Raw genomic sequence first — 14,248 nt, forward strand, 5'->3', positions numbered from 1 at the left:
ATATATATATATATAGTTGTGTGTGTGTGGGGGTGTGGGTGTGGGTGTGTATTTCTCTGTCAGCAGTATTTAATGTTTGAATGTGTCCACATTTATCTTTTTTCTTAACACTATGTATTATATTTTTCTCTTATATCACGCAGAGTCTCAGGATCTATACCAGGATCTCCCAATGGGCCATAATTTAAGGGGTCATGAGATGATTAGTTTGAAAGATGTAATTCAAAATAATTTTTATTTTCAGACTTTTCCCCAGACTTCACCTCTCCAGACTTGTAAAAGTCATTCAAGGGAAACAATCTGAGAAGGGAAAAATCACTCTTTGATCGACCTAAAGAACATTCCCTTTTCAATCAAACTCTGCCAAGTTTTAACCCAGATGTCTCAGTGTCCTTAAAAAAAAAAAAAAAAAACCTCCCCAACCAGTCCCTCCCGGGTGTATCAGGAAACACTGGGAAGTCTTTGCTGGTTTCAGAGGCCTTAACTCTCTGATGATCCATGTTGGGCGAGCCTGGACATGTCTGCTGATGCTCACCATGTTCCTGGGGTTCGACATGAGGAAGTGCTGAGCCACATGAGCCGGCAGCAGGTTAAACAGGATCCTCTTGTTGTCCAGCTTCACCTTCTCCATGTCACATCTGTCCTCCTCCGCCTGGTGCCATCAGCAATTTACACAACACACAAGTGGAGAAGGAGAGGTGAGTCCTTACAGAGTCATAGGGATGTAGATCCAAAGTGAAACAGATGCTCTATTGTCTACAAACGCAATGAAGCTTAATTGCAGCTCAAAGCTCAGAGGTAGATGTAATTGCTTATCCTTATCACTAGAGGGAGATAACGACAAACTAGACAAACGTTCACTGTCATTCTTAAAATAGAAACATAAATAGGAGCACATAAATGCAAACACACAAACATACAATTTAAACACACTATTGCATCTAGGCCTATATATTCGGCCATTTCTGCCTAAAACTAAATTCTAAAGCTTTTATAATAAAATCTGTCATGTGAGAAGATTTCAACCTGTTTCCATCAGAAATCAACTTGTTTCAAGAAATGAGTGTCTATATCTTTTCTTGTCTTTTTTATGAGTGACATATTAGAGTAGGCTATATTTTTAATTTTATTAAATTAGCTTACTATAGAACAAGGGGAATATACATATCATCCTCTCAGATTCTTCCCTCACTCTTTCCCCAAAGTCTCGTTTTCCTTGGTTGTTTTTTTTCCATGGATTTTATCAAGAAAATACCTACCAGGAAAGTGTCAGTCTGTGTGTGTGCGTGTGTGTGTGCGCGTGTATGTTTGTGCGGTCGAGGTCAGGCCAAGCGTGAGGCTAGCGATGCTAGCTAGCAGTCGTAGCAAACGAGCAACCGTTTAAAAGAGATACGAGTCAAAGTTATCTTTATTATGCTAGATGAAACAAAACGGCTAAACTTACTCTAAACGAGTCGCGTTTGTCGCGAGCCGTCACCGTCACAGAAAGTGGACTTTTAAGAGGAAATAACGAGTGGATAAGTTTACCGTGCTGTTTCACACAGCGAACACTTTTCTTTTTGTTGCTATTTTACCAACTTTTCTGGCAAGCAGGAGGAGGCTACTATCGTCACTTCAGGTAAGAAGGAAAGTTTTGTTTTGACAACGTGTCAATTTACTTTAACTTGTCCGGTCGGCTCGAGTCCGACATGTCTCGGTTCTGCACAGGTCCGGTGTGTTAGCTACGTGCCTTCTGGTTTTTCCACGTACTGGTCTCCGAGCCTGTCGTGTAAACCTATCAACGGCTCCTCAAGTCGAGAGATTTACTACGTATTCATGAACATTTTACAGACCTTTGCATGTAACTAGCACCTCAATATTAACTGTACTAAACTGAACTGAACTGAATATCTGAGCACTACATTACTGTCTCATTCTACCGCGGGAAACATGTGTTTTAAAAGAAATTAGGATGCTCCTTTTCGCGCTGGATTCGAGCCCTGCTCACCAAAAACAACAACATCATAAAGGATCACTTCACTATCCCCCATACCAGTGGTTCCCAAACTTTTTCAGCTCAAGACCCAAAAGAGAAATTTGGTTTCTCCCCGTGACCCAAATTTACAAAAATACACCATGAATCATTGCAACATCTACATTTTTAAACTGTGGACAAAAGACGGAACAAAACATGAATTTAAATGTATATAAAGTATATTTATTCCATTGTAAAAGTAAACAAAAACAGAAAAGGTCTCTATTCTCCTTTCTGTGTCTCACCCCCTCCTCAACTCATGTTCTTATCCCCTCCTAGGATAAGAGAGGAGGGAGAGAGAAAAAACCCAAAGCACCTGAGCTGAACAGACCAGTGGAGCAGAAAAGAAAGCTCATTCACATAAGATTGAGATGCATTTTAACTGCCAATTGGCGACCCAATAAAACGGGTCTGTGACCCATTTTGGGTCCCGACCCTAAGTTTGGGAAACATTGCCCTATACTATAAACAATCACGTTAATTATCAGGATATTACTTTATTTTTCCCAGCAGTAGGCCATGAATCACTGTTTATATGAGTACTCCAAAACAACAGGTTACCTTGGTTTTAGGCTTAAAAACAGAACCTTCTACTACACCTCTGCGCTATCTGTGTGCAAGGATTTGGCATAAATTATACCAGGCCGCACGCGGATGCTGAAACAATGGGTCTAAAACAACTGGTTACCCTGGGCTGGAAACACATGACCTGACGAGGATCGGTTTGGCATTGTTTTGATTTTAACATTTCTGATTCTTCCTTTCTATTCCGGCACTGATCGATTTTCCCATTTTTTTGAGGGGTGGAGTTGAAACAGGTCGTACATAGGATAAGAGGAACATTTCACTTTGATATAATGGTGGTGTACAGTTTTACCGGGCTTTTGCAGACTGCCGCTTACAGTGCTCAAGCGCCTGGACGTACGGTGGCCACTACGGAAACCAAAACTTAAATTTCGAACCGATGATTGGATTCCAAACCAAATTTTTCCAAACTTTTCACAAGAACAAAAACAATTCCATTGGAATCGCTATTTGTGAAACAATTCCAAGTTGGAACCGGTTATTGGTCCGTACAAACAGACGTACCTGAGTAGCCCAGAGATAGTCGAGTCGCATCTTCAGGTCCAGCTGTCTCGAATGCAGAGCCAAAGCTCCAGAAAACAGCAAGGCAGCCAACACAGGATCATACCCCCCTGTGTGGAGAAACCCTCCTCTGAAAGACAAACACACACAGAGAAACACCATTGGTTGTTTGCTTCTTTAATAGGCAAATTAAGCAGAAAAGAAATATAAATTAAAGGTCCCATTAGGTCTGCAGGATTCGGGGGAAAATATGAATCAGGATTTTTTTTTTAAGCTGATATTGATAACAATTATCTGCCACGATCTCTCATGAAGTATAATGTTTATTGCACACATGAACCATGACAATGCAAAACAAATTGGCAGTACCAAACATAGATTTTTTTGACACCCATGTAAATCGAGATCACGATTAATGGTGCAGGCCTAGGTCCCATGGCATGAAAATGTCAATTTATGAGGTTTTTTATCATTAATATGCGTCCCCCCAGCCTGCCTATGGTCCCCCAGTGGCTAGAAATGGTGATAGGTGTAAACCGAGCCCTGGGTATCCTGCTCTGCCTTTGAGAATATGAAAGCTCAGATGGGCCGATCTGGAATCTTGGCCCTTATGAGGTCATAAGGGGGAAGGTTACCTCCTCTTTCTTTGCTGTGCCCGCCCAGAGAATTTGGCCCACCCATGATAAAGGGAGAGACATCATGGCTTACAAACCCCCACCCTCCACCTTGCCCTGCCTCTCCCCTCCTCAATAGCATTTAAGGCTGCAGACACAGAAATGGCACATCCTGAGGACAGCTCATTGTGGGACAGGCTCGTAGTGCCTGTAATTTTGCACCAAGGCTGAGTTTCGGGAAAGAGACTTTATTAGGTCACCACTAAGGCCTATGTACGCAGCATGTCGCAGCATGTCATAGGACCTTTTAAAAATGCATACATATTAACAAAATTGGACCCCAAACACACATTGTTTCCATATCACACTACACATAACATGCAGCTCAGGCTTACCCCACAGCTTGGCGATAGCCGCTGGTCTCCATGACAACAGTGTAGGTGACAGAGAGGAGGAGGAGCAGGAGGATCTTGGGGAGCGAGGAGACTCGGAGGTAGGGGACAAGAGTGAGGGTGCCGGCCACGCAGGACAGCAAAGCGTACGCCATGTTGGAACAAGCTCTGTCCGCTGCGGTGCTGATGTTTGCGTCGGCAGGGCCGTCGTCCGCTGAGAGACTTGAGTTTGTCCCAACTCTCGCCCAAGGGACACATCCCACCTGGAGCAAGGGATGAAAAGGACAGAGGTTACATAAGGAAACCAACATTTCTTTGGGTTTTTGATCGTTTCTTTCACAAAACAAGCATTTTTAAGACGTCTTCTTTAGGCTGTGCTTCATCTGTACATTTCTTAGACTTGTTTCATTCCAAAAATCATCAATCGCACAATGATTTTACTAACCTGACAATTAAAAAGGGCCGCAGAGCTGTCCTCGACCAAAGAAATTCTTAGTCGACTAACGCTTTCATGATTTTGTGGAATCCATTAGTTGCTGTAATTGAAGGTTTTTTGCGCTTTAGAGCTATAAAGATTCATCAATTAATCGATAAGTTGTCAACTATTAAATTAGTTGCCTACTATTTTGATAATGGATTAATCGGTTTGAGTCATTTTATGGAAAAAAGTAAAACCAATTCTGATTTCAGCTTACTAAATGTGAATGTTACTGTTACTGTACTGTAAACTAAATATCTTTTGAGTTGTGGATTAAACGAGACTTTAGGAAACAATGGCCGACATTTCTCACCATTTTCTGACATTTTATAGACCAACAGCTAATCTTTTAATCAAAAAAATAATCAACAGATTAGTAAACAATAAAAATAAACGTTATTTGCAGCCCTAGTGGGCCTTGAGTGTTGGTTAGGACTAGAAAAGCGCAACAGTATAAATGCAAACCATTTACCAATTGTAAAACTCGAGTGTCTCCACAAAGAATCACGGAGAGCAGCGTTTTAAATCGTGTGTTTACCAGACATAGCTCATGAGTTTCTTGGAAATAAATCAAGCATAACAAAGCCTAAGAAATCTAACCACTACAGGTTGATCCATGGTAGGCTCGACCAGAGCCTACGTAAGTAGCCCAGTAAGTGGCCTATGTTGTTGTAAGGATTAATACTTGTGCGTTGTTCTGGAGTATCTCTTTAAAGGCTCTGCACACCAACCCGATTATCGGCCATTGGACATTCTGGCGAGGTCGGTGACTCGAGTGTGTTCGTTGTGTTCCGTGCCGTCGTCAGTCGGAGGAGCCGTCGGCATCCATTTTGGCCGATTTGACACGTTGAATCGACCAGTGGGGAGTCGGACTTAATGACCAATCTGATTGGTGGGGTGCTAGTCCTCGACTAGCGAATTAGTGCACGAGACAACCAGAGCAGACAACGCCAGTATCTTCTCATTACTAACTCGTATTTTCTCTCGTTCAGTAAATAATGACAACAACAATCTTTCTTGGTTACCATCAACGCTCTGATGAAAACAATGACTGACGACAGCGTGTTTTTGCTAAGTCAACAGAGATGTTCCGTTATCTGCGGTTTTCATTTTTTGGGCGACAATACAGATTAGCGGCGCCTGCTGTCAAGGAGACGTATTACAGAACATACGAGCAGAACATATGCTCAAGTCGGCGTTGCTTTAGTGTTTTCCGAGGTACTTTTTTTGAGAGATGGGAGCTGACTGATCTGTGTCAGAGGCTTAAGGGAAGGCTGCACCTGTGCTTTATTGTATTTTTACACTACTTTACATACTTCAGTAGTCACACACACACACACACACACACACACACACACACACACACACACACACACATCAGAGCGTGACCGAGTTCTGGGGCCCATGCTGACACCAACCAATTTGCGTTTTAAAATATTCTAATGGGGGTTTTACACTTGAACAATAAATGTTTCATTCTTCTGAGACTCTGCGGCGCACCATCTGCTCAGCTGTGACTCTGCCAACCCGTGTACTGCAGAGACTTGAAATGACGATGAAATTATGACACTGTTTCTAACTCATATGCTTTGTTCTCCATTGTTTTTTTATTACTATTTTTATACAGGCCTTCAAGCAATCGTTTGATGACATCAATATGTGTAACCCCCTGCATTTAGCATTTATCAGCAATAAACAAATTCTTTGTAAGATGTTTTCATGCAGCCTGATGTCCCGGCTTTAGTGTTATTGTGGTTTGGATCATATTGGGGATATAATGTTTACAGCACGGTGGCTCAGTGGTTAGCACGTCTCCCTCTTTGTTCTCCCCGTGTTTGCGTGGGTTTCCTCTGGGAGTGCTGGTTTCCTCCCACCACAAAGACATGCATGCCAGGTCACTAGGAATACAGTTTAAAATTACCTGACGCTGGCACATTTACAGAAATGTTGATTAATGTGCATTAACCTAATCAAATAAATCTTAACATTAAACGTAGAGAAACCTGGTTATTCATACCTGGTTCTAAGAGGTTTCTGATCATCTAAAATGGTGCCGACATGTCTTTGATTGAGATTGATCTAGGTAGTAAATGCTTTATAATACACTATAAATAGTCAACATATTCAGGGCAGGATTAGGTATGAACACAACATTACCTGCTTTGGTGTAGTAAAAGATTGTGCTTAGTAGTCCTGTAATACTGTATCTGAAGTTTCTAATATATAGACCTTAGTGGTCCCCTTATACTGTATCTGAAGTCTCTTTATATAGACCTTAGTGGTCCCCTAATACTGTATCTGAAGTCTCTTTTATATAGGCGTTAGTGGTCCCTTAATACCGGATCTGAAGTCTCTTTTATATAGACCGTAGTGGTCCCCTAATACTGTATCTGAAGTCTCTTTTATATAGACCCTTAGTGGTCCCCTAATACTGTATCTGAAGTCCTTTTATATGACCTTAGTGGTCCCCTAATACTGTATCTGAAGTCTCTTTTATATAGACCTTAGTGGTCCCCTATACTGTATCTGAAGTCTCTTTTATATAGACCTTAGTGGTCCCTAATACTGTATCTGAAGTCTCTTTTATATAGACCTTAGTGGTCCCTAATACTGTATCGTAAGTCTCTTTTATTAGACCTTAGTGGTCCCCTAATACTGTATCTGAAGTCTCTTTTATATAGCCTTAGTGGTCCCTAATACTGTATCTGAAGTCTCTTTATATAGACCTTAGTGGTCCCCTAATACTGTATCTGAATCTCTTTTATATAGACCTTAGTGGTCCCTAATACTGTATCTGAAGTCTCTTTTATATATAGGCCTTAGTGGTCCCCTAATACTGTATCTGAAGTCTCTTTATATAGACCTTAGTGGTCCCTAATACGGTATCTGAAGTCTCTTTTATTAGACCTTAGTGGTCCCCTAATACTGGATCTGAAGTCTCTTTTATATGACCTTAGTGGTCCCTAATACTGTATCTGAAGTCCTTTTATATAGCCTTAGTGGTCCCCTAATACTGTATCTGAAGTCTCTTTTATATAGGCTTACTTGGTCCCCTAATACTGTATCGAAGTCTCAGCCCCTTATATAGACCTTAGTGGTCCCCTACTACTGGATCTGAAGTCTCTTTTATATAGACCTTAGTGGTCCCCCCTACGCGCACCTGAAGTCTCTTTTATATAGACCTTAGTGGTCCCTAATACCGTATCTCTGAAATTAAAAGTGAAATTTTCATGCCATGGGACCTTTTTTAAGTCGTTTCCTGTACATTGGTTGTTTAATATGAAAGAAATAATTAACACTTAACTTAACCTGGAGCCACACACCTCGCGTAAAAAATATAATATATTATATGTAGAATAATGGTATTTTTCTGTCAAACCACGGTTATCAAGGTCGGTCAATCATTTTCACATTAAACAATATTGTTTATTAGTTTCAACTTTTAAAAATTATTTTCATTGAAAAGGATTTTGAATTTATTTTGTTTTATATTGTGCTTAACAAATGCACTCGGGCATAGCATGTGCACACGCACCGCCACTCAATCAACGTGAATAGATAAGCCTGTTGACCACACTGGTATTGTTCATATTTAAGCACAATGACACATAAGTCAAACTTGCTTATGTTTTGTTCCTCACGTTACTGATGATGTTCAAACAGGCATGTGTGTGTGTGTGTTTTGAGAAATACAATATCTTTATACTGCAAGGTTATATTTATATTTATTTTTATTTGTTATTTATATATCATTTTAATGCCATTACCTGATATCCCTGTTTTCATACATACAGAAGTTTAGTTTGCTAAACATATCACATTTTTTAGTTGGATATTGGATGTGAAAAGAAGGAAATGGTTCTTCCATAAAACTGCACTGTGAATTTCCCTTTATATAGTTTTATTTTATAGTGATTGATTATCTGTTCAAAACATGTTCTACGCAAAATGTTCTGTTCAAGAAAAGATAGAACATAAATATTTGTGTGAGCTGTAAAGTGGTAAGAAAAAGCGTAAAAACGGAATCGGCTATAATCGGTATCGGCAGTTCAAACTCAATGAAAAATTGGAGTCGGCCTAGAAAGTTGCAATCGGTGCATCTCTAGATAGAAGTACCCACTTACCACACAGGCCTGAGTAACAGAGTAGGTGAGCAGAACGAGGAAGACACACAGCACGGTTCGGATCTGGATGGTGAGGCAGCCCGGTTGGCACTAAAACCAAAGAAAAGAAAAGGGGAGGTTGGAAAATAGAACGAGTGAGAAAATGAAGCACCTGTTTATCTACTTCAATAGCATTTTGGACACATCATTAGCCCGGAGTGGAGATGAAGTGAGTGCATTTTGTTGTGTGGCTCATTACGTAGCGGCCTATTAGAGGAGCCGCTTAAAGGATATGATGACAGCTCAATGTAGCATGATACCACAGTGTCATAGAGAGGGTAGCGCGGCCACTCCAGTCTGACTGGCAATTATGCAGTGGTGAAAGAGTATACAGGCCTTTTACTTAAGTAAAAATAGCAATACACAGTGTGGAAGTACTTGTAAATGTCCAACATTCAAAATGTTCATTTTCAATAATTTAAGTACCCTATCTTGCAATTTTGAGTTAAATTAAGAATGTGCTTAGCTTCATTGAACTTAAAAAAAAGTCCACTACAGATGAAGTGCACAACTTCTTACACAGTAATGTTATTTATTTTATGTTAAATGTAATACAAATATATAAGGTGTATTTGTATGATGAAAACAAAGTGCCTTGTAAAATGTACTTGATCAGGAAAGTTTTTCTTACTTACAAAATTAAAGCATGTAACCTGTAGGAGGACCGAAGAGGGAAAGGTTCTCTAGTGTTGCTTTCAGTTAGTGTCACATAACCTAGGAAGCGCTACTTAATTTACAACGTAAATATGTTACGTTCAATGTATGTATGAGGTAAAATACATCATATATGATGTAATAAATTTGTTTTAACTTATCGGCTTTTACAGTGTGTACCTATTTACATATTAAAAGTACTCATTGTGCACAACGTATATCATTCAACCCGGATTATAATTATTGATGCATGTACAGCACTTAATGTTGCAGCTGGTAAAGGTGGAGCTGATATTATTTTATTGCTACTTTACATACTGCTGGGTGGGTCATCCATTATAACAATCATCATTCCTTTTATAAAAGTATTTAATATCTAATGATCTTAATCTGCAAAGTAATATTCTTCAGTTAATATTTTGTGCATTCCATCCTCTTCGTTTTAAACACTTTACGGCTCTTTTCATTCTAAACAGATGTCATTTACATGTTTTTTAATGCATCATATTTTTGTTTTTATGACTTGCAATTTGATGCCCGGAACATGTCCGTTATTTTTGGAGCATTTCGCTGCCGCCTCCTCCATATTTTTTTTTTTTTACTTTTGAGTCTGACCTTCTCAGCGCCACCTTTCCCTTTTCTTTTTTGGCTTTCCATCATTAGACTCACCCACTGTCTGTTAACGGTACCGATAGACTTCCAAATGTGGAAAGGAAAAAAAGAGGTGTTCGATGGCTTTATGTCATAGGCCAACCAGGGCTATGCCATTTGGGTAGGGCCTGCTCACTGATCTCCCCCCCCCCTCTGTATTTCTGATAATCCTAGACATGGTTGTGACTTGCACTTTGGCTGCTGCGGCCCGCTGTACGGGTTGAGCAGATGTTGCACAGATTGACCAGCGGGCAGACCAGATGCTGTTGCTAAGAACTTGAAATGTATGACTATAATCACCGCCGTGGCCTCAAAACACTACCGGCCCACCGTTGGAAAATCCTGACTCTCCCAATTGCCACTCCGCTACTGGGTCCTTGCAAGCCAGGAGTCAGGTTTCGGAGCAGCATCCAGCAGGAGGATGAGGTCTTGGAGTCTTACCTGAACGCCGGTGAGATGCAGGTACATAACACAGGCGGCGTGGAAACACACACACAGCACCAACAGCAACAGCACCAGCATCCCCCTGAGAGAGGAGAGACCAGAGTGAGAATGGGCTATCCCACTTTTCCACTGACTGCAGTGAAAACACCTTCCTTTTTTTAATTGTCTCGAGCAAGATTGATCCAATTAGCTAGGGGTGTGGGTGGGTGTGTGTAGTTGTGGGTGTGTTGTGTGTGTGTGTGTGTGTGTGTGTGTGTGTGTGTGTGTGTGTGTGTGTGTGTGTGTTGTACGTACTGTGGGATCATTAGCAAATAGATAAGGCCAAACAGAGCGGCGAGTATCAGAGAGACAACCACTGCGCCGATGAAATGGTCATCAGACACCTGGTGGTACTGAGAAAGGACAAAACAAAGAGAAAATGTCAACATAAGAAGCATTCATCCATCCATCTTTTCAGATGTTTATCTGTGTTAAGGTAGGACCAAGTCAAATGTCCTTTTCCATGGGGAATCCTTACCCTGCTTTCACACCTATTAAGTGTGAAGTTGTTATTAGACCGTTATTTTCAATGTAGTGTGTGGTGTTGTGGGATCATCCCTATGTTTCCAGGGTCCTATGTTCCCAGGGTCCTTTGTTCCCAGGGCATGTGTCTCTTGATATAAACAAACATTGTATGTCTTTGCTATCTTTGCAGTTCAAATTGCATGTTAGAAATCCATTTAGCCTCTGTGGAAATATCAATGCCAAAAGTAAAGAACACTGTCTTGCCTGCACGTCTGAGGGCGTATTGAGGAGTATAACATCAGTAGGCTATAAGCTGTGGGTGATTTCGACAAATTGATCCAGGGAACCATACAGGGAACATTTGACCTAGGGAAAAGCATTGCTGAGAACAAAAGACTGAGGACATTGAGCTGGGAAACATGCAGTAGGACCCCGGGAACACAGCTACGCGCCCGTTAATTTTGTGCATCTTGTATTTTGCAAAAAGAAAGTCCCCTCTTTGATCCTGTCGAGACCCTGGTAGTAAGTTTCAAGCATGGCTGATTGTGGATGCAATTTATATTGTTGACTGTACGTCCTTTTGTAGTCCGTTCCATCCTTATTGCCTAACTAAAACGTAACGTAACTCACCTCATTTTATCACAAACTATGAAAGCTTGTTCGGTCTAAAAGATGTGTTTCCATGCTTGTTGGTCGACAGAATTCCTTCAGACTGTTCTGGCTGTGGGTGTCCTCACAGTTTGACATGCCCAGAACACCTCCAACAATTGACGTGACATGGCACCATACCCTGTATATCTGACCACCATAGTAAGGTGGCTCTATATCTGAGCCACCTTACTATGAGGCTTACTATGGGGGAAGTTAATTTCACCTGCTTGCATCCATCTTATATCTCATACTTCTGGTTGGTACCCAAAGCCTCTGAAACACAGGTGATATCTGGAGTGTAGATGAAGCTTCACCTTTAGACTCGGACTCAAGTATGCACCACCTGGGATAGCTAATTCCAGCTGCTGTTCTCACGCTCCATCTTACCCTTGTGAACAAGACGTGGAGAAACTTAACTTCATTTGGGTCAGCATCTAACCCTTTGATAAGCAACTGACAGAAGGATGTGAACTCTTAAATTGCCATCGTCCCAGATTAAAGCTATCGTGCTTAGTTTCTGTTGCCCCCAAGAGGAATTCTAAGTAATGACAACAACACTGTTGGTGCATCCAAATGACGCAAGGCAACGTGGATCGCACACCACCCCCACCCCTCTTCCACGCAGTTGCTAGCGTTTATCCCTCATATTAAGGAGGACACATAATTTAAAAACAACGCAATCAAGTTGTCAGAAGAGGTTGTTTTCTTGTAGAATATACATCCTCTTGGTCTCCAAAGCGGAACGCTACACCATCTCATAAATATAGCCATACTGAGAAATACAGAGAGAGTTTTGTCGAGCTGATAAGTTTAACTAGTTTAACTATGCACTAAAGCTTTAAGGTCACAAACTCGGGAACTCAATTGTCGGTGAAGTAGATAAAACTTAAGATCAAAAGTGTTTTAACATCCGCCATTAATATCTTGGTTAAAGATAATTTTTTGAGGGCCTTTTTTCCCTTTTATTCGATAGTGACAGTGGATAGATGGATAGCCTACATGGGACGCTCACTACTGGGTGAGCTTGAGGTCGCCCACATGAATGTCTGTGTTAAATATCATGGCAAATAATCTATCATTGGATTTTTACAGCCATTCGTGGCTGAGGATCAACCAATTGACTTAACAACTGACCTTCTGGGGACCTGCAGAGAAAATGGGAAATTATACAGTCAGCAGGGCCAAGCATGTGCTGTACTGGAGCCTACATGACACTAGGTTGATTATTTTTATGGTGCTTAAGTTCAGCTCTCACCACGCAGCAGTGACGTTATTCTTTATTTCTACATAATATAACATGAAATTAATCTAGATTATTCAGATGGATATGAAGCAATCATCTGATTCTTGGTCCACAAAAAGAGAGCTCTAGAGATGTGCGGTAAGATCAATTCTTCTGAGACCACGATGTGCCCTGATCTCTACCAGCATCCTTTTGAAAGAAATCTTCCTACTGTAGTTGCGTGGGAGTAAATAAACACTCATTTGAGTCTCAATTTGTTTCTGCTGGTGGCATTTTCCTGAAGGATGAGACGTCTAAAATTATTTTTTGCTGGGTGTAGGGTTATGGTTCTTCTGCTATAAGTTTGAATGTCTAGATTACACACACAAACACAAACACCCATCCCGGTTCTGTGTCTCCTTTATGTCTCTTCCCACACACACACGGGAGAAAGATATCACGTGTGCCGCTCAGACGTTCCCAAATCATTATCTGCACCCCCTCCTGAGAGGGTGGGTGGATTCCACACACACACAGACACACAAATCATAGACAACAGGCGTGGGAGAGAGGGAGAAACGAGGGGAAAAGAATTAGAGACTGTGTAGGGTATGTATATGAGAAAAGGGGGAGGGGGCGTGGGGCTGCAGTCACGAAGCATGTTACCTTTTGTGTGGTGAGGAAAGAATATATCGGTTACCTTTTGAAAATGTAAAGTTGCTGGCTTCTATGCAAATTGTGTGCGTGTGCGCTTACCCGGCGCTCCCTGTCTCTGCTCGTGTAGAACAGGGTGACGTAGTTGAGGTCTGTTGTGTCGGACTCGGTCTGCCGTGCTTCGATGAGCCGCCCGATGTAGCGGTTGACTCGTGTTCCTGGCGAGTGCTGCACGGCGGTGTTGGAAAAGGACGTTCGACTCCTCAGCTTCTCCGATGCAGTCCGCAGGGCTCTCCGCTGCCAGACACCAAGGAGACAACACAATCAGTCTCCGCAGAGGCCTTTCTTTAATGTGTTAAAGTTGACTGGTGTGCAGGGGAATACCAATGCACTTTGTGATTTTATTATAACTTTGCAAACATCAAGATGGGAACAAGATGAAAAGTCAGCACCCATGCTGGCCTGGCCCTGTGAGGCTGCATTGCTCGTTATACACGGAAAACATAATTGTTTGATGAAATACAGACAGAAAACTTTGCACCTCATTACTACTAGCTGGGTCGGAAAATATCAGGTTTGAAAAGCGCTGTTACATATAAATTCACTGATGAAAGCAATAGTATGCTCTTTATTTACTCATGTTGGCACAAAGTGGTGATTACTGTATGCATTTTCATCTGGGCTCATTTCACATCATCTCTCTCTCTCTCTCTCTCTCTCT

The 14,248-nt window shown here is 41.4% G+C and overlaps 1 protein-coding gene and 1 long non-coding RNA gene across 2 annotated transcripts in view; one reads left to right on the top strand and one right to left on the bottom strand.

Moving 5' to 3' along the window:
• The window catches only part of adcy1a (adenylate cyclase 1a), a 50,109-nt gene that overhangs the window by 10,097 nt on the left and 25,764 nt on the right, over positions 1 to 14,248 (bottom strand). The window contains exons 9-15 of the mRNA XM_032525873.1: positions 13,630 to 13,824; positions 10,791 to 10,888; positions 10,494 to 10,578; positions 8,709 to 8,798; positions 4,110 to 4,369; positions 3,104 to 3,230; positions 536 to 652 (exon numbers count right to left, since the gene is read on the bottom strand). Of these exons, the coding sequence (XP_032381764.1) occupies positions 536 to 652; positions 3,104 to 3,230; positions 4,110 to 4,369; positions 8,709 to 8,798; positions 10,494 to 10,578; positions 10,791 to 10,888; positions 13,630 to 13,824 (972 nt within the window). The remainder of the gene's footprint in view (positions 1 to 535; positions 653 to 3,103; positions 3,231 to 4,109; positions 4,370 to 8,708; positions 8,799 to 10,493; positions 10,579 to 10,790; positions 10,889 to 13,629; positions 13,825 to 14,248) is intronic.
• Positions 8,154 to 14,248, top strand: part of LOC116695550 (uncharacterized) — a 13,889-nt gene continuing 7,794 nt past the window's right edge. Inside the window, exon 1 of the long non-coding RNA XR_004333489.1 lies at positions 8,154 to 8,696. This is a non-coding gene — a long non-coding RNA (uncharacterized LOC116695550). The remainder of the gene's footprint in view (positions 8,697 to 14,248) is intronic.

Source organism: Etheostoma spectabile, chromosome 9 (genome assembly GCF_008692095.1).
Source record: "Etheostoma spectabile isolate EspeVRDwgs_2016 chromosome 9, UIUC_Espe_1.0, whole genome shotgun sequence".
In the NCBI taxonomy this organism is placed as follows: domain Eukaryota; kingdom Metazoa; phylum Chordata; class Actinopteri; order Perciformes; family Percidae; genus Etheostoma; species Etheostoma spectabile.